Here is a 22,650-nt window from a genome sequence, read left to right as displayed (position 1 = left end):
AAAGAAAAAAGGAAAATTTATCTTCATCTCTCACCTTCCAAAATTCCAAATTTACCGCAGAGCGCCAACGCATAGCAAACTGTTTAAAATTTAAAGGTGTAAATCCGCTCACTATTTGTGTACTTAATTGGACTTGTGCTGTTGTCATGAGTTGCGTCAAGACTTGCCGCGAGTCGTTCAACTTCACTTTGTATCTTCCCTTCCCCGTCATTTCCTTCTGACTCGTCATCATCCCCTCCCCTGCAATCTAGGGCTTCTTCTTTCTCTCTCTCTCTCTCTCTCTCTCTCTCTCTTTCTCTCTCTGATAACCCATTTTCTCAAATACTGATACAAAGCAGCTAGTAAACATGGAAGGAGTCGAAGACGCGGCGACAATGATCAACTTGGCCAACACTCCTCCTCCGCCCTTTCTGAACAAAACCTACGACATGGTGGACGACCCGTCCACCAACGCCGTCGTTTCCTGGAGCGACGGCAACAACAGCTTCGTCGTTTGGAACGTGCCCGAGTTCTCCAGGGACCTCCTGCCCAAGTATTTCAAGCACAACAACTTCTCTAGCTTCGTCAGGCAGCTGAATACTTATGTGGGTATTTCTTCCCTTTTCCCAATTTCGATTCTTCTGCTTTTTTCTTTGTTCTTTGTTTCTGCATTTTATTGTGGGTTTTTGGAGGTTTAGATAGAAACAAGAAGATGGTTTACGCGGTACTTCCGTTTAGAACTGTGAAATTTGGAGTAGTTACGCAAGACCAATGTTCAATTAGGTTTGATCATTGTTCTTTTGGTAAAGGTTTATAGAATTGGAGGTTGTAAATAGATAAACCATGAAGATAGATTCTGTTTGTGTGGATTTTATATCACAAGATTTTAGCTACTGTGGTTGAATTGGATTCGTGGTCATTCAGTGGGTTCCTTCAGGGCTATGTGGTCACTGTATCATGTAATCAAGCGGATAAATTTCAATTTGTTTTGTTTTGTTCGGAACTTGTAGAAAACCAAGCCGGAAAAAAAAAAAAAAGACAGTAAAAGATCAGAAGTACATCGAGATTTATAATCGGAGCCTAAACCCTAATAGTTATGTGCAAATTGTCTCATTTAACGTGCTTCTTTGGCAAGTTTGTTCCTATGATTCATTCTTATCTTTACGGATTAATTATACAATCAATTTTTTTTTTTCATAGTAAGACCATAGGGTTGTTTTATTGTAATAAAACCATTTTGTATAAAGTGGAACATAAAAGTTCCTTAGGCATTTGCTGATATCCCAGAAAATTTCAAATTATTGGCATGTTTAGCTTTCTTTAGCCTCTAAATTCCATCTTATTCAGATGAAGACAGTTCTTTGAAAACTTGGTGACACTGACAGGCAACTTGGTCTTATAAGCTCAGTAGTTTGATCTTTTTACATGTCAACGTAGTTAGTGATTGATAGTGTGACATGTTGAAAATGTTTCGCACTACAAGGGCGATGTAGTTATATGGCATAATCCAAAATGTAGTAATTCATGTTGTCTCAACTCTTACAGATGATAGGTATCAAGTACTGATCTAGTTTTGGTAAATACTTATTGGCATTGTTAATAGAAACTAGCGGGATGTAAAATGAATGGGTATGTACACCTGAGGTTTGTTCCTTTCCCCTTCTCCTACTTCCAGAGATTATAAGTTATGAATACTTCTTTCTTCCTTTTCAATTCATACATTCCCACCAGGAGTTAGTGTTTTAGAAGATACATGAAATCAGTTTTTTTTTTTTTTTTTTTTTTTCTTTTTAAAGTTTTGTTTAGTAAGACAAGAAAGGTGAAGTTAAGCTTTTATTTTTTGGCAGTTGCATTATCCATGTGTTTGGATATGAGACTTTTGTTAGTTTTTGTCTTATTTGTTTAATATCATATTATTTGGAACTTTTATTAGGGTTATAAATTTAAACCATAGAAGGACGATCACAAATGACTATACATCTGCATATATGTATATAATATGCATACATACACAAACCTGGGTGTGTGTATCCGACATAATCCGGTGAGTGGTTCGAGAGAGATATCTACAGTTTCCTACACACCGGTTAACAAGAAAAATCCTTGTTCACCGACCAATATATCAAAATCAAATAGCTAGCGTGCATGTCAAAGAAAAGTGCTTTGTCATAATTTGAACATCAGTCGTTGGATTTTGATCCTATGACTGGTGAGCATGAATTCTGTGCTCACTGGTAATATGAGATCAAAATTGCATATATACGATATATGTATTTATCTATATCTATATATGTATGTATTTTTGTACATGGATGTGTTTATGTGTAGATAGAATTACTCTAATAAGGTGTCTGTCCTTAAATGAGAACTCGTTTCTTGGTTGTTAAATCAGATTTGAACAGTTGAGATGTATCGCCTCTTAGTTGTGTAGGGATCTGCCATTTTCAGCCTCTAGTAAGACTGGCAAGCTGTAGTGGGTTAATATCGATAAATGGCTATTGTATCATTATTTTGTTGTTTCTAATGCGGACATCTTTTTCACTATGTTGTAATTTTTTGTTATGATTTAATTATTGCAACAGTCCCTGAACTTATATCCAAGTTCCACTTTAGTCCCTTGATTCAGTTTTTAAATTTTGTGGTGCCTGGGTACAAGTTCAGTGACCATTGCAATAATATTGTTTATTCAGCAATAAAATTGTCTCCTAATATCTGAGAAACAAGCCTTTTATCATCAGCGATCGCAATTCGCAGAAAGTAGAAGTTTTACTTGTGTTGGTTATTGGAAATAAATAAAGAAATGATAAAGAGTGGAAAAGGAGGCAAAAGCTAATAAGTTCCTTTGCAGCATTTGGCTGTTGGAGGGTTGATACTGCAATTATGCCTATGAATGGTGGTTGTTATCTGAGGCTGGATCATGAGACGAGAGATTCTGGCTCTTTGTCCTATGCTCAAAAAAAAAAAATGTTTAAGATGTATGCGTAACTTTTGACTTATATTTTCATTATATAATTTTAGTATTTATGGTGTTGCATTCAATTTGCAGGGTTTTAGAAAGGTTGATCCAGACCGATGGGAATTTGCAAATGAAGGGTTCCTAAGAGGCCAGAAACACCTTTTGAAGACTGTCAGCAGGCGGAAACCAGCTCATGCACACAGTCATCAACAAGCACCACCTCAAGTGCAGAGCTCTCAGGTTGGGGCATGTGTTGAGGTGGGAAATCTTGGGCTGGAGGAAGAGGTCGAAAGACTTAAAAATGACAAGAACAGTCTTATGCAGGAACTTGTTAGATTGAGGCAGAAACAGCAAGCAACAGATAATCAGTTACATAATGTTGGACAACGTGTGCAGGGAATGGAGCAGCGGCAGCAGCAAATGATGTCATTTCTTGCAAAGGCTATGCATAGTCCTGGATTTTTATCCCAGCTTGTACAGCATCAAAATGAAAACAACAGGCGAATCACTGGAAGCAATAAGAAAAGGAGACTCCCAAGGCAAGAAGATGAAATTTTGGTTGGGAAGCTTAGCACCAAATCTCTCGATGGACAAATGGTGAAGTACCAACCTTCAATGAATGAAGCAGCAAAAGCAATGCTGCGGCAGATCTTGAAGATGAATGCATCTCCTAGGCTGGAACCGTCGATCAATCCTGATGCTTTCCTGATTGACAATGTTCCTTCTTCTGATGCATTAGAAAGCGGTGACACCTCTAACCGGATTTTGGGCGTGACCTTTTCAGAGGTTCCACCAACTTCTGCGGAGTGTTATATGCCCGAAGAAGAGTCTGGATTTCCCGACAGTTGTCATTCTACAGCCATTTCTGAGATCCAGTGTTCTCCTTATGCGGTTACCAATTGTGTTAAAGCAGCTCAAGTTTTGGAAGAGAACATGCATAATTTTCAAGAAGATGCAGTTATGCCTGAATCAACGCAAATGCAAGGTGGTGTTCCAGAAAGCACTGTAGAAATCCCCAACGCAAACTTCATGAGCTCTGAGACTGGGAATGCAGAGTACATGGATATGTCAGCGGTTTTGGATGGGACCCTGCCTACAGAAACTGATGCCTTTTCTCCTGAGCCCGATGTCGATGCTTTGCTGGGCTCTAACCTTCCGGGAATTACTGATATCTTCTGGGAACAATTTCTTCCAGCGAGCCCTCTGACTGGTGACGTAGATGAAATTAATTTGAGTTCCACTGATGGGGGGACCACGGATCAAGAGTTGAAGTTGGCGGAGGAGAATGGATGGGACAAAACTCAACATATGAATCATATTACTGAACAAATGGAGCTTCTTGCACCAGGGAGCAGAATTGGTTGACCTTGTCTTTCCAATTGTATATACATGTTCCTTGCTATCAAGAGGTAAATTCATAATCCACCATTTACCATTAGATGAATGTGAATAGTCACCCTCCCTCAATTTTAACTGAATGTTTGTAATAATAATTCTGTTACTTACTCCATTTTGCACAGCAATATTGCATTTCAATTTTTTTGACCTGTAAGCATTTATTACCTTTAATTCTTAAAACCCTTTTTCCGTCCTAAATTCTTTGACCCTGGAAATCTTGAACTGTTAGCAATTCAATTAGGCAGGCATATTATTATTCAGTTTCCAATTTTGCAAATTTCTATGTTTCTTGCACAGGTTGATGTTGCGCCCTGATGAGCAGGCAAAGCTCTTCTTCAAAGACTAATAATGACCAGCTAGATTCAAGTTTAAGAAACTCTTTTACTCATGTAATCTGGCTTAGCGATATTGTTTGATGCATTTTCGTCCAAGACCTTTTTGTTGGTATATGGTGAAGTCTATTGTAACAATGATGTAGGCAAATCCTGTTTTGGATCGGGAAGTAAATAGGGAGGGTGGTTCTTTCTAAACATGTTGCGCCCCTTATGAGGTGGGTTTATAATATGCACAAAACTTGAGCAGGTGCTTTTTGAAATCTTATTCATAGGAGAGTATTCCAACAGAAATTTTGGTATCAGATTCATTCCAAACCATGACATCTTTTAATATTAACTAGGATGATATAGGAATTGCCAACTGCGTCTAGCTAGCACAATGTCCCAAGTTCGAATTAGTATTTAATCCATTTTGTTCACCTAATGTTATCAAATGAGGAGTTCAAATTAGTATTTAATCCATTTTTTAAAATACAATCCAAATTTTTTTATAACCTTTTTTTTTTTTTTCTTTTGAGAAAAGGCGATAGTAATTTTTCTATAACTTAATGGCTATGCACTTTTTCATCCCTTTGTTTTGTTTTAAAGTACCCTGTTTTAAAAAAAACCCTTAAAAAATTTCACCCAAAAAAAAAGGGAGGTGATTTTCCCACTTCCTTGTTCTCAACTTATATTTTTTAATCAATTTTGTTCTTTTTTGTTATTTCTCTTTCCTATTTAACCCTTACTCTACAATTCCCTTTAATAAAAAGACATGTACAATCACTTACTAATATTTTGAAAGAATAAAAATCTAAGACTATTGTGCATACCTTGCTCTTTGCATATCTAAGCTCTTAATGACAGTTTGGCTAGCAGCATTCTTTAGGTCTTCTACTTGTAAACATGTTAGGCCAAAAAATTTATTATCTTTTAACTACAACAAAGATAAATAGTACTCACATACTTGGTATAAAAAATTTTTAAAAAAAACAAAGAATTTAGCTTTCAAATATTTACATTTCTATCCATTTCCAAATTTTATTTTTATTTTTTGTTTTATTTTTTGTTAACTTTTCTTAATTTTAATTATGAATTCCTTAATGTAGGGTAAATGTAGAATAGGAAAGAGAAATAACAGAAAAGAATAATATTGATTAAAAAGTATTAAACAACAAAAGAAAGTGTAAATGGAGAATAGAAGAGTGGAAAAATCAGCTCCCAAAAAAAGAAAAAAACCTTAAATTTGTAATAAATCACATCCCAATTTCAAACCCAGATATTGATACTGTACAGGGATAAAAGCCCAGAATCCCATTCCTCAACTTTCTGCACCAACATGAACGATGAAGCTAAGCTTCAGTCCAAAACTCTCAACATTCCTTAAACCATCTTCTGTCACTAACCTCCATCGCTCCTTTTGCTCTTCTTCAATATCATCACCACCACCCACTTCACTCAAACCTCAAACCCCTCTCTTTCTGAAGCCACCCATACACTCAGCCGCCTCCTCAGACCTCCAGAAATGGCATGACTGGGCCAAAAGTCTCGCTTCCTCTGTTGGGTCAACGTTTGTGGACTTGGACAATGGCCCAGACTCAACCCTTTTGTGCAGAGAGATCAAATGGCTCATGAAGGACGCAATCGAAGAAGAATCAGAAGGTATGGAAAACAACCAGAGAAGCATTAGGCTAAGGGTGGCCCTGGAGGAGCTTTACATGTTATGGAAGCAGAGGGTTGAAGAGAGGAGGCCATTCCAGTATGTTGTTGGGTGTGAGCATTGGAGGGACTTGGTGCTTTGTGTTCAAGAAGGGGTTCTAATTCCAAGGCCTGAGACTGAGCTCATTGTTGATTTGGTGGGTGATGTGGTTTTGGGTAATGAAGGGTTAAGAGAGGGTCTGTGGGCTGATTTGGGGACTGGGAGTGGTGTAATTGCTATTGGGATTGGGAGGATTTTGGGGACTGGTGGGAGAGTCATTGCAACTGATTTGAGTCCTGCAGCAATTGAGGTGGCAGGTTTTAATGTGCAGAGGTATGGTTTACAGGTTAGTGATAAAATTCTACTTATCTTTATCTTGAAAGAAGAATGATAAGTGTGCTAAAAGAGTCTCTTTACAAAATGTGGATTGTAAACTGACATATGATTGTTGGGTTGACATGCTATGCTTTGTTTCATTATTAGAGAGAGTGAATGGTTAGCTTTAGTATCTGCTAATGGCAATTGGATGTCAATGGAAGAGAAAGTGGAATTTGTTATCTGGGTTTTTAGGATCTTGTGAAAGAGTGTTTACAGTAATATTGTAAAAATTAAAAAATTAAAAAAAAAGTGGGGCTTTTGATATTGCGATGAACCCTTTCATCAGTAAAACCACCAACTTCCATTGCTAAAGTCATCTTGCACCTAATTCTAGAGCACATCTTTAATGGAAAAAAAGCAGCAATAGAGAACTCTTGTACTACAGAACGCAGGTGTGATAAAATTCCGGTTTACAACCATGCCCAGTTAGTTGATTTGAGATTCTAATTGTATCAGCAGTTATGCTGCCTTAGGTCATGTAACAGAAAGAATAGCAAGAGTAAGCTGTGCATAACCCAACTTTTGTCTATGTATTAGCAAAGGATTTTTGGACAAACTTTGTTTAGGTATAGGTGTCCCGGAACGTACGAATCTGATTCCTTGGTAAAACATTATGTTTCTACTGAAAAAAATACAAGTATATTGATTTCCAATTAACTTGAAGATGAAGGTTCAAAACATTTGGAATGTAATCTCTTTCCCCTGTTCTTTTTACTGCTTTCAAAGTTCTCCATTTTGCTCAATGCTCAAGCTCCAATTTTGATGTGCCAATCAGGATGTAGTGGAGCTAAGGCAAGGATCTTGGCTTGAACCATTAAAGGATATGGAAGGTAAACTCGCAGGTCTTGTAAGTAATCCACCATACATACCAAGTGACGATATCTCAGGGCTTCAAGCTGAAGTTGGACGACATGAACCCAAAGTTGCATTGGATGGCGGTATCAATGGCATGGATGATCTTTTACATATTTGCAAAGGGGCTGCTTCTATGTTGAAACCTGGTGGATTTTTTGCTTTTGAGGTATCTATTTTTCATTCTCTAAAAGTAAAGTGTTAGCATTTGTCCTTTAAAAATTGAAAAGTACTACAATGAATGAACTGTAGCTAGTTATAATTTTATTATGGTGATACTTGTATGGAGATGAGCGGAAGTTGCAGTCGGTATAGTCAGTTAATAGCTAAATCTGCCATATATTCTGTGTAATTTAGGCTTCAGGTCCTGCCCATTATGCCCATTGCTTGTTTTGCTAGAACTACATGGTGTTTCTGTATGGTGACTAAAAGGTGTTTCATGTGCAAGATATAGTGAGATGCATTATCGTTTTCCACTAGTTAGTAATTGGTAACTTCTAATCTTCCTCATCAATCCTATATTGTTGCAGACAAATGGGGAGAAGCAGTGCAAACATCTTGTAGAGTACATGGAAAATGATGCTGGAGGCAGCTTTTGTAATTTGAAAATAGTTCCTGATTTTGCTGGTATTCATAGATTTGTTACAGGATTCCACAAGTGAGCAACATGAATTATGATCTCCTACATGGAATCTGAGTCATCCCTTTTCTTTTCTTTTTCTCTTACATGTAAACAAGAAATATTCAAATTTGGTGCCCTTCGGCCTCCCTTTATACGAAAGAAATGGAGCGTGGGTTGCCTCTAGCAAATTATTGTATGCGTACTAGTTCTGCAAATACTTCATTTTGTGAGTTCCAGCATTGCTAACACAAAGTCTGCATCGTTTTCAGACATATTGAAGACTATAAAAAAAGAAGGCAATATTTTGTCAACAATTTCATTTCGAAAGTGAGAAATTTGCCAAGAAAAACTTTTTGTATAGAACGTACCCAACCTTGCATTTCATTTGAAGGGTGGAGCTAAGGTGAAGTCATGTTGACAATTTTTTTGGAGTAAATAGAAAGAACAACTTTCAGGATTCAAATCGAATCATCAAATGCGCAATTTCCTCTTGTATACACACATCCACAGTTGGGTTTTTTCTGTAATTACCAAACAAGAAACATGCCAAGTTGGCAGGACAAAGGAGAAATTTTATTGACAAGATAAATATGTACAAAAAAAGAGGAACAGTTCGTGGTGGATTTTCACCTTGTACTGAATCATTCAGGTACGACATTGAGATTAACTGACGTCATACGACTGAACATAAGGGGTTAAACGTGCAACAAGAGCAACAAAAATCTGGGCTCTTATGACTGAAACCTGGGGCCTACCCCTTTCGGTGGTGATACAAAGTGTGTTGATCTCTGATCTTAATTTTCAAGAGATCAAACCATTTCCTTGTCATCTTTGTTAAGCACCAACCTTTGTTTGGTGATACAAGCAACCTATCAATCAGTATCTTGACACTCCCAACTACCTTTCTTCCAGAAAAAAAATCATTTGCTTTTTCTTGGGATGGGCAGCAGATCTTCTGGCTTAGCCTTCTTGAGCTATTCAGCATGATGTTCTTCGCGATTGCCTCTTCACCCTTTGGGGCAACTTGAATGGACTCCAGCTCTTTCGGCGTTTAGAGGACTCACAAAAGAGGCCAGACGCCAGAGCTTGCTGAAGCCACACCTCAAATTCTTCTTCATCTTCATCCATCATTTCAGCATCCAAATCCCATGGGAACCTACTTGAGTTCGATCTCTGAGTTTTCTCCAAACCAACCATGTTTACATGGAAGCTAGGCCTATGGGTGTTGGGCCTGCATGCCATTCCCTACATGGTATAAGTTGAAGCTGTGAGATACCAAACCTTTTTCCCCCTGGCAAAAGGTAAATCTACACGAACCAACACCATAATAATGGATCAAGAGCACATATTCTCTAAGTCTCTATAACATGGTGTTTTCAGCATGATATCTGACATTTGAACACTGATTTACTCAAATTAGACTACTTTCCAGATCAAGTTTTTAAATAAGAAGGATGCTAGAGATGATTCGCCTGATTCATGTCATTTTCCATAATCCACATCTAGAAAGTATGTAAGGCAGAACATGCACAAATAGGGTAAGAAGAAGACAAATTTTCATAACTTAGATAGATTTTTTATTCAAACAGTACCTGACAAATAGCCCATTCTGACACATCAAAGATTTTGCTCTCAGCACAAACAAAGGCTCGTGGTATTTCCACCTAAAAGACAAGAAACCAAAGGGCCAACAACTATTATAAGGGATGCTTATATGAACATTCCGGCAAAGACGGCAATTGATCATGATTCAATTTAACAAATCATGTATATCAATGTTATATTACACAGCAACACTACAGCATTTGAATATCATACTTCCTTCTAATTACCTCTCAAAGAATTTCCTGCATCCCTTAATTTATATAGTAGATTTTGCAGCCAAACATTCCATCAAGCAATTTACACCTTTCATGGGAAAATTCTTTTTTTTTTTACATTGATAAATACAAGTGAGGACATCAGAAGTATTTGCATAGATAACAAAAAAATTCATCACGTCTTGATATTTGAGAAGTTAAAAATTCTCAAGGTATAGAAAATAAATTCTGAAAAATAAAAAGAAATTACTATAGAAATTACCTTATGATGCCTATTAAAGACTAGAGATCCTTTGTACTCAACCCATCCATCTCCATCCTTTGCTTGGTGATATTGACAGCAATCCTAATGCCAAAACAGAAATCAGAGGCACATAAGACTGAAGTGCAAAAATTAGAGAGAGAAGGCTTCAACAGTGTGATAATAATTAAAAAATACTAATGATAGAGAGCAGTGTCTGACCTGGCACCATCTAGCCTTGGCCTTACTTCTGTTGGTGCATACCCATATATGCGAATTTCCACACTTAGTGCACTGTATACGTCTCGACTCTTCGGAACAATAATCTGGACCATCCTGCTTAGAGTAGAAGTATGTTAATGCAATTTTAAGTAGGGGTTATATATGAGCATCAGTGAATTAATTCAGAGAGAAACGAACCAAGGAAAAACAGATTTCTGCAGTTAAAATCATTAGGAAAAAAGATACGTGAATAAAATGCAGACTGCAATAAGAAAAGATAAGTTTTTCTACTCAAAGTCACAATGAAGTCATGATACTTTTTTTCATACTCTTCATCAACAAGAAGACATCATCCTGCACAATGTAAATGGCTCCCAACTTTCAAAAACAAACTAGGAAGTATAGCCATACACATGCTAAGCAACAATTAAGTTTCTTCCTTCTTTTTTTCTGCCAAGGGCAAAATCGACCTCAAACTTTTCCTTTGGTCAATATTAGCATAGTTGATATGAGCAGGAAATTAATCACCCCAGAATATGTAATTAATATATTTTGAATTTGCAATTCCTGGCATAACACAAACATATCATATCCTTTACATCTCTGCTCTCTTTTCTATAGTTATTGACGACCTCCATCAAAATGGCAATCAGGTAACCTACCAATTAAATCAATAAGCACAGAACATAGCTCACCTGATGTGAAGTACCATGGGACTTCTGGCACACACTCTTTGTCTTGGATTCTTCCTTCCGCAACTGCTCATCATAGTCTCGCTTCTTTGTGGAATCAGATAGAACCTAAAAATGTATTCGATTGTGAGTGGCGTATACACAATAACTATAATTCTCATTTCAGAGTCTCAGACATGCATTATGGGATAATCACACAACTAAAAAAAACAGTGCTTTGTGTATAATTACCTCATATGCACATTGAAGTTTCTTAAACGATTCACTGGCTAGTGCACTTCCCATGTTTTTATCTGGATGCACAAGCATGGCCTATACAAAGGATAAACAAGTAATAAATGAGGTAAGAGGGGAGATAGTAAACTTCTAAATAGAATGAGTTATAATATATATACACAAAAAAGGCACACACAGAGTAAGTAACCAATCCTGCATCATTAGATCCCAACCAGCAGTTAGGAATAGAACACTTGAAAGTGTTCTAATCTTCATTGTAGTGAGAGATCTAAAGGCTCAGTATTAGTAAAGAAGTAAACTATCAATCAAGACTTAATCACATGGAATCGTGTTTAATTGTCCGATGGAATATACATAACACACACACACATAGTATAACTCATTGCATATCAGATTCTTATAAATTGTATTTAGTCACTAATGCTACTCCTTTTTAGTCAAATCCCAATAAAGCACCTTTCCCTTAAATAAATCATTTCAAAAGTAGTACTTAGAATGAGAAAAAAAGAGAGAACTCCCACTGGTGAATTCAACCCCTCAAGAAAAAAAGAAATATAATATCCACCTTCTTCCGGTATTCCTTTTTCAAAATTGCAGCATCAATTTTTTTGTGGCGAGGAAATCCCAGTGCTTCATAATGATCAATACTGTCCAATATTTTTTTCATCTCAACAGCTGAATTTATTTCCTCTTTGGCCACTGTACTAGGGGAAGATTCTTTCGGAACATCAATAACAGCTGAAGTAACTGGCTTGCTTGATGATTTACATGAGTGCACCTTTTCAGATTCCTCAGTAGGAATAGAGTATTCACACTCCCCAGAAAAGTCATCTTCAATAACTTCTTCTGATTGCTTCTGCTCTTCAAAGTGTGTGCTTTCACTCACATTATCACACCATTGAAGCATATAATTTAATGCATCATTAGAGAAGAATGCAAGGTTTATTGAGAGAATAACACCATGCCACCCAACTTGAACTTTGACACAATAAATAGCATATATAGCTGCCATAAAGACCACCAACCGTGCATGATTTAAGGAGAACAAATAACCTGCATTTGATTTGAAACAAGACTTAAGTATTTTTAAACATCAATAGAAAAGCCAAAATTTAGCAGAATGCTGCTCCATATATAAGACCTCTAAATGCAGAACTCTTGGAATTTTCGCAACAGATTGTTTAACACTAAGACCACTTTGATGAAATACCCAAGGTAATGCAGGATTAATGGCATGTACCCAAATAAACATGAGGACACTTATAGTCGAACTTAAAGACATTTTTCAAATCTTTTGTGATACAGTGTTTATTTGGTTAAATTACAAGTCTTCTATGTTGATGCATTCAGAAGGCTAAAATTATATCTTCAGTTATTTCATTATTTCCTAGATATCATGTTGTGAATGTGAAATCATTCCAAAAGATTGCTGCAAAATTACTACGTTCAACTCTAGATAGCCAGAACTGTGTGTGTTCATCACTTTCATTTTAGGTACATATTCATGCACATAAGCCAATGAGTGGTAGATATGCACCCTTGCATGTTTCATACAGTATAAATAAAATAGCAACATCGTTAAAGCAAGAACATTGAGGGAACAGAAGACATTCAAAAGAATAACATCTCTGCATCATGTTACTGAATTTTAAATTCAAGGTCAAGAAAGTAGGCGTACCTCCAACTATAAATAATGTTCCTGTTATCCAAAAGTTAGCATACATCCATAAAATCAGAATAGCGAAGAGCCCTACTATAAAAAGTCCTGGAGTGTAACCCAAGTACTGAACAGCAGCTCCAGCAGCTCCCTGAAATATTGGGCCCAAGCGTAAGTGGCAGTTTTTCAAATTTTTGTTCTGTAGCTAGCAATGTATATACTCATTTAAGTTTATATACCAATATGTATTTGTATTGTTGAAGTTACAAATACTCCACAGATGTCACCTCATAGCTATCCATTATTCTAAATTAAGCCACCTTGTATAAGTAAAGCCAAGACAAGAAAGCTACGAAGGTCCCACAAAGTCACAGAACATATCTAATAAACAATTCCTATTTATGCTGTTATCCAAAGTGGGGTGTGGCATTGGCCTCTTAAGTTTGAAAAGCTTCTAGAAATATAGCTGCTAAACACAACTCTTTCAAGTCTAAAAATCTTCTAGAAATAATCTTAATTCCACTGCAGTCTTTTGACAAATATAACATGACTGGCCTTTCTTCTGTTTATTTTCCCACCAGAAGGCCCTAATTTGGCAATTAAGTAATTTCTACTAAGTCTTCAATAAGATAACCTAAAACTTGAAATATTTGGTCCCAGGTAGACCACGAAACCTGAATTCTTTAACCTTAACATGCAAGCTTCTGCATATGTGCAAACCCTCAACCCTTTCAATTGCGATTCCTAAAACATTTACATTATCCTGTCCTGGCCTAGCTTACTTCATGAGCAAACATCCCCCAGCTTCCTAGTCTATCCTATGCCAACGCTTTTTCCACTCCTAAAACCCCTCTACGGAAAACCTTATCTATCCTATGTGAACACTGTCCACTCCTCTGAATAACCATTAAGGTTTTTTAATAAATGGTGCTTGGAACTATGTAAATTTGCAGATGTGTAATTGCAGTGACAACCATAGGCTATAGAGCACAAACGTAACCATAGGCTATAGAGCACAAACGTAACCGTAGTTATACTCACACTTCAAAGAGAACCACTCTTACTATGACTTAACGGTGAATAAACTTATAGTTGACAATGCTGACTTCAGTAAAATTATTCCACATACTTCAAATGAAAAAACAACATACAATAAAATTACAACACAAAAAAATATATATATATATTCCACATAATGAAAATTAAAATATTATTCCCATATGATATTACACACTGATTTTTAAAATTGAGGGAAAAAAATGGCTTTCTTTTGAGACCCAAACACTATTTAAAGGATCCACACAGATCACGCTCCAAAAGTTGGATCAACCATTGCTTTCTCAGCTGCCAACTATGAGCCATATGTTACATCATAGATTGTCCATCTAAAAGACATCACTCCTAAAATACCCTTATAAGAAAATGGTCATTAAATCCTTAAACGGATTAGGACTTTGAAAGGAATCATAATTCTCTCTGATGCTGTCACACATCTACAAATTCCATGTTGTGCGACCCAATTATAAATTTCCATCTATATAATGAAATTCAATGAATTAAGAAAGAAAAAAAAAAAAAAAAATAGAAGACAACGCATTGGCAAAAGGCAAGAATTAAAACGCTGAAGAGTTTTTAAAAAATGAGAAGGGAACATACCATACTAAGAAGTACATAAATCAAGCAAGAAATGGAAGTCAAACTGAGAAAGCAACTCCACATTATAAGGAGCAAAGCCGCAGAACCCAACCCGAGAAAGGATCGAAAACCTCTTACAACACAGTCCCGCCAATAAATCAACAACAAGAGCAACAGCCTCCCCGTCTTGGTGCACCCACTGCACACCATCGGCCAATGCCGCTCTATGAACATCCCCATTTCATCTCTAAATCCACTGATCGCTGTTCGAGATCGCGAGTAAACGTGCTTGTGTGATAGCAGCCATTTCCAACCTTGTTTAAAAAGTCCTATGTCCTCCATAAATACAAATATGGGCGTATGAGATTAGCTGAGAAGCAGATTACTGTTCAAAACAAACCCTGCTACCTATAACCATCAATTTGAATCCAAAATTGGCAACAACTCAAACTCTGTGATGCTAAATCATCAAAGAAGTCCATAGAACATAAGAACAAAGAGCAAGTACAAAGCTTTATCTGATAAAATACCAAGCTGGAAAGGAGAAAATAGATGCAGCTCAAATTCACGGATTTAAAGCAGGATCCAAAAGCCCCAACCTCCCGCAAACCAACTAGTAAATTGGATCACGTTCTGCTTTCATTCAACTCTCGTATTGCTTCACATGCAAGCTTCCAAAAAGCAGCAAAAACACGCTCAAAAGCTAAAAAGAACAGATACAAAATTCGCAAATATTCCGCTTTTTTGAAATAATGTCTCTCTAGCTTTTCTGACGCGAATGTCTCAGTGTCTATGAAACGAAACCCACAAGTAGTCCCAACTCCTAGACCAAGAATGGTAGCCTGGCTATATCAGTCTCCTCCAAAACAAATTAAACGGAGCAGATGAAGATGACCTGCAATCCCGGTTATGGTGGAAACCCTAGAGAGAGAGAGAGAGAGAGAGAGAGAGACAGTTGAAGCACCGACAATGGAGAGGAGAGAGTTAAAGCCTTAAAGGAGGAAGCTCTAGGGGATTCGGAGGAAGAGGATTTGGGGGAGAAAGAGAGAGAGAGAGAGAGAGAGAGAGAGATAAAAACCCTAACTTTTTACAGGCATTGCCCGTGAAAAAGAGAGTTTGAAAAGTTTAAAAAAGGTGTAGAAAGGAAGAAGAGAGAGAGAGAGAGGGAAGGAGGGGGGCCTTTGGCTTGCACAGGAAGAAGGACAGGAGAGGAGACTACTACACTTGTGTCACTTTGTTACTGTTTTTTTGGCATAATTATGACCCAGTAGGACCCACTTGACACCCTTGTTTTTCATTCCCTTTTTTTTTTTTTTTTAGCCCTCATTATGTTTGCTTAGTTGGGTTTTTAGTACTTACAACCACTTCATATTTTCTATTCAATAAATAATAATGTCACACACCTACCATCTACTTATTACTTTAATACTTTATTTTTATTGTCAACATTAGAAGAATGTGATGTGAAAGGGAATTTATTAGTGGAATTCTTAAACATAAACAGGTTGATTCTGCTCCTTTTTAATTTGGGAATTGTCCTGCCTGGTTGGCAGATCATGGCTTCCCTTGTTTTTGTTCGCTTATGTTTATAGTTATAGAACTCTAACCAAATTAATGCTAAATTGCAAATGAATCAAGACCATACATTCAGACATAATTTATAATCTATTACCGAGTCAAGAAATTCATTATATTTCATCAAATTCGGGATATGATACGGTTTTAAAGGATGAACATCATGCTTGTACATGATTTGGTTAATACATGTCAAACTATATGAAGAGAAAATTACTTGCTTATAATCCAATTACTTAGTCAAAATACGTCATTTTCGGATATGAATTGATTAATACATGTCAAACTTGGTAATAAGAGAAGATTACTTGCTTATAATCTATTGCCAAGTCAAGATACGTCATGGCGTGAGACGGATCTGACATGATCAACAATACTAAAAAATACGTGATAGCATATAATACAAATATAGACTCTACCAGATTATAGAGCACAAGCTTGAGATAATTTCATTCCACTTGCATGTTGTGTGTTTGTGCGTGGAGTAGGAGAAAGCAAGGAAAAACAAAATCATCAAAATCTTTGAATTACCAAACCTTGATCCGTTTACAAAGAGTACCTCCGGCTAGAAGGGCCTAGCTGAAAAAAATAAAAATAAAGGGAAAGAAACACAATATACAATTTACATAAAGACAGCAGGCCCCAAAAACCTAAATGGAATAAAAATAAATGAAATCCACAAATTTTGTGAGGTCATATCATACGGTGCCGAAGGTGAAGCTCATAGTATTAGCAGCTGAGGTTTCTGATGACATGGTTGAAATGAAGGTGGACGTAGCAGCAGCTGAGGTTTCTAATGACAAGGTTGAATTGTCCTGGCTGTCTGAACCAGAGGACGCATTATTGGTACACGGAGTAGTCATTATGCTACCAGGCTTGGTATTCTGAGGGGGTCTTACTTTGAGATCCATGAAATCAGATATTAACCCTGGCTTTGTTATCTTATTATCGTCAACAGCCTTCTCACCTCTTAGCATCTTGACCACGGATGACATGGACGGCCTGAGCTTCGGAGTGTCTTGGGTGCAGAGGAGGGCAATCTTTAAAAAACTACAAGCTTCCTCGGCATCAAAATCACCGTCCAATGATGTGTCTACCAGTCCAACAAGCTCCCTCCGCTCGTAGACTTGCCATGTCTGCAACACAAGAATGCACTAGTCATTAATAGTGCCTATGCCTACAATAATTGATTGGTTATCTGCGGTGTAGAATTCAATATAAAACAAATAATCAAACATATTTTTAGGCGAAGTCGATATGACATAAATGAATCAATGACTAAAACAATGAGTAGCATTTCAATAAAAATTCAGCCTTTTCCCTCATCACCGTGTCTTGCACACCTGCTCTTTGGTAATACAAGCCAACATGGCTATGAAGGAAGCTGTTATAACACACAACTCACATACACAAAAATTTGTAAAAACAACATCTGTACAAAATTGTCCAGCAACAAACGAATTGATAGGAAACAAGGTTGCAAACTTCAAAAGCCTTATCAGTTTATGTGCAGCATGTCAAAGACCAATTTTTTTTTTTTTTTTTCTTTTAAACACCAACAGGAGTTTAGCAGTACCCAAATTACTGTGATCACTTAAGCCATAATGATTTTACTCCTTGACTCTATAATTTACTTTAATGAATTAAGAAACAAAAAGTCTTGTAACCAGGAAATATGAAAGCAAAACTGCGTCTACCAAAATCACATGACACATGCAAATGCCATCCAATGTTTTTCATTTAAACAAATTGAAAGAAAAAGCTTGTAAGGACAGAATAAATCTGAAATTAATACCCTTTCAAGCAGATACTGTTCGTCAATTGGTAGTCGTGTATTTGTATTACATCTTCCACTGACTATTTCCACAAGGAGCACCCCAAAGCTATAAATATCTGCTTTCCTTGTCAATTGCCCTCGTATTGCGTACTCTGGTGCCAAATAACCTCTAAAACCAGAAATATAGATGTAATTACAGGACAGTAAATGCTTGGATTACGATACATCAACAAAGATATAGACAGACATCCAAAGGAAGACTTAAATGGAGAAAGAAGAGAGAGCATTATTCATACATTGAACATAATAACTAATACTAAGAGCTCATCCAAGAAGGATATTCTAAGAAATAAATTATAAATTTAAGAGCATATGCATATGATTTGCAAAGTTAAGTGATTCACAGTTGTGAACACAAAGTATGTAATTCAATATTGTGATACTGTTTTCAACTATTTCTTCTCAATGTGAATTTTGTCTCTCTGAGGAAAAATATTGTAGCTCTAGTTTTGGAACTAAAAATAGATTTGAATTTCAATTCCCGATTTTAAAAGGAAAGAGATCATCACAACTTACATTGTTCCTGCCACACGGGTGCTAACATGGGTCATGTTGGGTGGAATAAGCTTTGCAAGACCAAAATCTGAAATTTTAGGCATTAGGTCTCTATCTAGGAGAATATTGCTGGCTTTGATATCCCTATGAATAATATGTGGACGTACTTCCTCATGAAGGAAGGCAAGACCACATGCAATCCCGATGCATATTTCACGCCGAGTTCGCCAACTGAACTGGATATTACTGTGACCCCCACCTGAAACGAAACAGTTTAAGAACATAAGTTTCAAGAATAGAAAAATTGATCTCAGAAAAGGATTGAATCAATTCTAATGGAAATAGACCACTGGATCTAAGATAACAGAAATCGCACAACTCATAATGTAAAAGGCAAGAATACATAACTATATACTTAAATTTATTCCCGACAACTATTTGCATGAGAACTTCTCCTTTGTCATACCCAAGCACATTAGGTAACACATTCGCAAATTTCACATGCACCCTCATTAAGTCACTCACTTGTAGACACCAGCAAGAAATTTCAATTCAAGAACAAAGCTAGGTAATTACCAATAAGAGTTTGTGCAAGACTATTATTCTCAAGGTAGTTGTAGACCAAAATTCTTTGGTTTTCTTCAACACAACAGCCGTAGAGCTTAACTAGATTTTCATGCTCTATTTTTGAGATCACGTCAATCTCTGTCAAAAACTCCTTCACCCCTTGTTTTGATTCAGCTGAAAGAACTTTAATAGCAGCCATTTTTCCATCTTTAAGTTGTCCCTGATAATTCACAATAGCAATTAAAATAGGTGTCATTCACAAGGTCCCGGTAGAAATAATATTTCAACTGAGATCAATGCACCACAGGTATACAAAACATATATTAAGACAGTAAATCCGAATATACCTTATAGACAGAACCAAAACCACCTTCCCCGATCTTATTGGCTGGACTAAAATCTTCAGTTGCGATTCTCATCTCTTTGTAACTATAAAGTTTAACATCAGGAATGCCAGAGAGTTCTGTTTACAGAGAAAAATTAGTAAGAAACTTATGGGTGGGGAATAAGAAAAGTGTCTTATCTTAGGATATGAGCTTGTCAATGAATAATAATCTCATAAAAGTAATGCTACAGACACCACAATAAATTACAAAATTATGGATACCAACTGATGTGGTAACATTTCATTTGTTCATAATTGGTTTCTCCCTTGATCTCATTTATTTTTCACAACTAAGATCTTGTCATGTCATTTTCCAAATCATTTGGTGAATAAAATTTGGGAAGAATTTTGGTTCCTCTACTACTGATAAAAAATATATAAGTATTTTGTAGGAAAATAATCTATCCAGAAAATTATGAAGCTTCGCTATCATTACTATGATCAGCGTTGTAGCCTACCTTTATCAACATCAGAACCGGGTTTTTTTGATGAGCTCACGCCTCTACATAAGAAGGAAAAACAACTCATAACTGTATGAACACTTCAAGACCTGCCAACCATTGTAAGAACACTATTATCCAGAAGCACAATTGTATGGAAATGCAATATCAAAGGATTTGAGTAAGATATCCAACGGCTCCAAATCGGGAACTAATTCAAAAACTTCATGAAGAATGAACTAATAAATTCTATGCAACAGAAAGAATTGTCCTTGTATCCCAACTAGATTTCATCCATTCAGTCAGATTAAGTATCACTTCACATAGCAAGAAAATATGCCAAAAACTAAATTAAAATGTGACTCACAAATTCATAACTAATGTTTCAAAAAGCCATTTACCCTTGTTATCATTTTTGTTTCAAGCCTTCAACCTCTGACAATTGTCTGTCTAGACAACTTGGAAGTTGACAGGTCCGGAATAGAATAGAATTAATTTTCTTCAACTCCAGTTAATTATTTGTAGTCCAGTACAATACAACACCGAATCAAGCATGCATTGACTCCGAAATTCTTTTTTTTCTTTGGAAACAACCAAAACTATGAACAAATATGCTGCTAATCTGGCTGCTTGATGATGATATTTTACAAAGAAAATCCAAATGAAGAACAACACTCATCATGTGGGCTATTCCAATCTGGTTGTGAATCCACCAGTTTACTAAAAAGGTGTCAACTTTAACAAAACTAAAGTTTAACCAAAATGCAAAAGCAAAACAAACAGGTGAACAGGAGAGTTAAGACAGGTTTAACAAAGAAAAAACATCATCTATGTAAATTAGAGACATATTCAGGCAAACCCAACTTCAAGAAATCAAAAGGTAACAGAAAAAATGATTCAGAAAATAAAAAGATAGAAGATTGAAAAAGACCCAGAAGAGAAAATCACCTCAGGTGCTCAGAGAAATAAAGATAGAAAGGGAGGTTCTGGCTTGTTGCCGGTGTAGAGAAACTATGGCCTTTGGTCTTTGGAGAAGACAATAGAAGAGATTAGAAATAGGAAGCAATATTTGGGTTTTGTGAACTAATGTGAAAATGTGATTGGGGAAGGTAGTCAGTCTCGGCGAAGTCTACATTGGTTGCGTACGCCCCTTTGAATTTTCTCTCTTTCTGAGAAAGTCACTTCAAAAACCGAGCCAAAGGCAACCATCAAAATAATAATGCGTAAATTTGGGTTTGGGGTGTGTTTTATTTACCAACAGAACATGAAATCAAATAGAAGAAGTGGCGCGCATAGCAGTTACTTGTACACAGTAGAATGGAAATTGTCAAAAAGTCTGATTCAAGTGTCATCCAAGACCCAGTCGTCACTTGGTGCTGCTTACACGTGTTAATAAATATGGAGTTTTCTTCAAGTTCCTGCTCTCTTTTGGTTTTTCTATTAATATTTATAAGATTATCTAGTATCCTATTGCCTTTTTTTTTTTTCACTCTCATAATATATATTTTTATCTACAGAGTACCGAGAAGATAATTTAAACTAAGATGCTAAGAAGCAGTTCATTGTTCTAGTCAACTGACGTAATATTCATAATAGTTAAAACGACTTGAGTTTATAATTTATTTGCTTATTATCTTTATTTGTCAAAATTATAGCATTTTTCATTCATAGAATTTGACTAAGCTAAAACGACTTGAGTTTACAACTTATTTACTCATTATCTTCATTTGTCAAAATTGTTTCATTTCTCATTCATAGAATTTGACTAGTTAAAATGACTTGAGTTTACAACTTATTTGCTCATTATCTTCATTTGTCAAAATTATAGCATTTCTCATTCGTAGAATTTGACTCCACATTTCTCATTCATCAACTTACTTTCATGAGGCAAAATTTATGGCAGATGCTTACTAGTTTGGTTCATCAATTTAACTCCATGCATGTTTCAGTTCTTCCTACCTTTAAGTTTGATTTAGCAAATAGATGGTGTCCTATAAACTTCTCCTTATAATTTACTTTTTTGTTTCTAAAAAAAACTTTTCACAATTTACTCACATATAAGAAATGTGTGAAGCAAATAAAAACTCATTAACGCAGACATGGGCTTAGCTACGTTGGTTATAGTGGATGTGCTCCTTATTTTGCACTTGAATTCAAATCTCTTTTTCCGTATTTTAGATTAAATTAAAATAGAATATTATTTATATAAATAAAAAAACTCACTAACATTTTGCAATATTTCTATTAGAATAATATTAATTAAAGATTATATTTCTTGTATTTTTGTTTTGAAATAATTCAAACAAAATTAATCAAGTTCCATCTTATTTGAATGTGTAGTAAAAACTCACAATACGAGAACATGTCTGTTTGACTTGAAAGAAAAACCTCACTCTTAACTTAATTAAAACAACTGGTTTATTATTTTAATTATCAAACCAAATTAGTAGGCATATATGAGTAAAGTTGATTAAAACGAATGTGCTCTTGCACTTGAATTCGAATCTTCATTTTCATAATTTATATTAAATTAAAGTAAAATATTATTTATATAAATAAATAAATAAAGTGACGGATTGAATTTGTTCGCTCAACCACGTCTTAGTGGACCCTACTTATTCTGCGTTTTCACCCTTCCATCTTCGTCTT

General features: G+C 36.0%; 4 protein-coding genes across 5 annotated transcripts; 2 read left to right on the top strand and 2 right to left on the bottom strand.

The window, feature by feature from the left end:
- The first annotated feature begins 119 nt into the window (after positions 1 to 119).
- LOC117624780 (heat stress transcription factor A-1b-like) lies at positions 120 to 4,928 on the top strand. Its single transcript, XM_034356228.1, has 3 exons — positions 120 to 584; positions 3,026 to 4,344; positions 4,631 to 4,928. Exons 1-2 carry the CDS (start codon positions 348 to 350, stop codon positions 4,298 to 4,300), a joined length of 1,512 nt encoding a protein of 503 aa, XP_034212119.1. The 5' UTR covers positions 120 to 347; the 3' UTR covers positions 4,301 to 4,344; positions 4,631 to 4,928.
- An 896-nt stretch (positions 4,929 to 5,824) lies between these two features.
- On the top strand, positions 5,825 to 8,389 carry LOC117624911 (release factor glutamine methyltransferase). The gene is made up of 3 exons (XM_034356431.1): positions 5,825 to 6,692; positions 7,500 to 7,745; positions 8,107 to 8,389. Exons 1-3 carry the CDS (start codon positions 5,994 to 5,996, stop codon positions 8,236 to 8,238), a joined length of 1,077 nt encoding a protein of 358 aa, XP_034212322.1. The 5' UTR covers positions 5,825 to 5,993; the 3' UTR covers positions 8,239 to 8,389.
- Positions 8,390 to 8,735: 346 nt separating this feature from the next.
- LOC117624801 lies at positions 8,736 to 15,902 on the bottom strand. 2 transcript variants are annotated; one of them, XM_034356255.1, is made up of 9 exons: positions 14,724 to 15,902; positions 13,089 to 13,218; positions 11,976 to 12,463; positions 11,405 to 11,485; positions 11,177 to 11,281; positions 10,482 to 10,595; positions 10,281 to 10,364; positions 9,791 to 9,862; positions 8,736 to 9,505 (listed from the first exon to the last, which is right to left on the bottom strand). In XM_034356255.1, the coding sequence occupies exons 1-9, from the start codon at positions 15,042 to 15,044 to the stop codon at positions 9,398 to 9,400; spliced, it is 1,503 nt and encodes a 500-aa protein (XP_034212146.1). In that variant the 5' UTR covers positions 15,045 to 15,902; the 3' UTR covers positions 8,736 to 9,397. The 2 variants fall into 2 exon arrangements, with proteins under 2 accessions (XP_034212146.1, XP_034212145.1); XM_034356254.1 differs by having other exon boundaries at positions 8,736 to 9,443.
- Positions 15,903 to 16,776: 874 nt separating this feature from the next.
- LOC117624707 (cold-responsive protein kinase 1) lies at positions 16,777 to 21,215 on the bottom strand. The gene is made up of 7 exons (XM_034356112.1): positions 20,950 to 21,215; positions 20,020 to 20,111; positions 19,524 to 19,639; positions 19,186 to 19,396; positions 18,631 to 18,868; positions 18,073 to 18,223; positions 16,777 to 17,413 (listed from the first exon to the last, which is right to left on the bottom strand). The coding sequence occupies exons 2-7, from the start codon at positions 20,087 to 20,089 to the stop codon at positions 16,976 to 16,978; spliced, it is 1,224 nt and encodes a 407-aa protein (XP_034212003.1). The 5' UTR covers positions 20,090 to 20,111; positions 20,950 to 21,215; the 3' UTR covers positions 16,777 to 16,975.
- Positions 21,216 to 22,650: the final 1,435 nt, after the last annotated feature.

Source organism: Prunus dulcis, chromosome 4 (genome assembly GCF_902201215.1).
Source record: "Prunus dulcis chromosome 4, ALMONDv2, whole genome shotgun sequence".
Classification (NCBI taxonomy): Eukaryota; Viridiplantae; Streptophyta; class Magnoliopsida; order Rosales; family Rosaceae; genus Prunus; species Prunus dulcis.
This window is presented reverse-complemented; position numbering and strand designations above follow the sequence as displayed.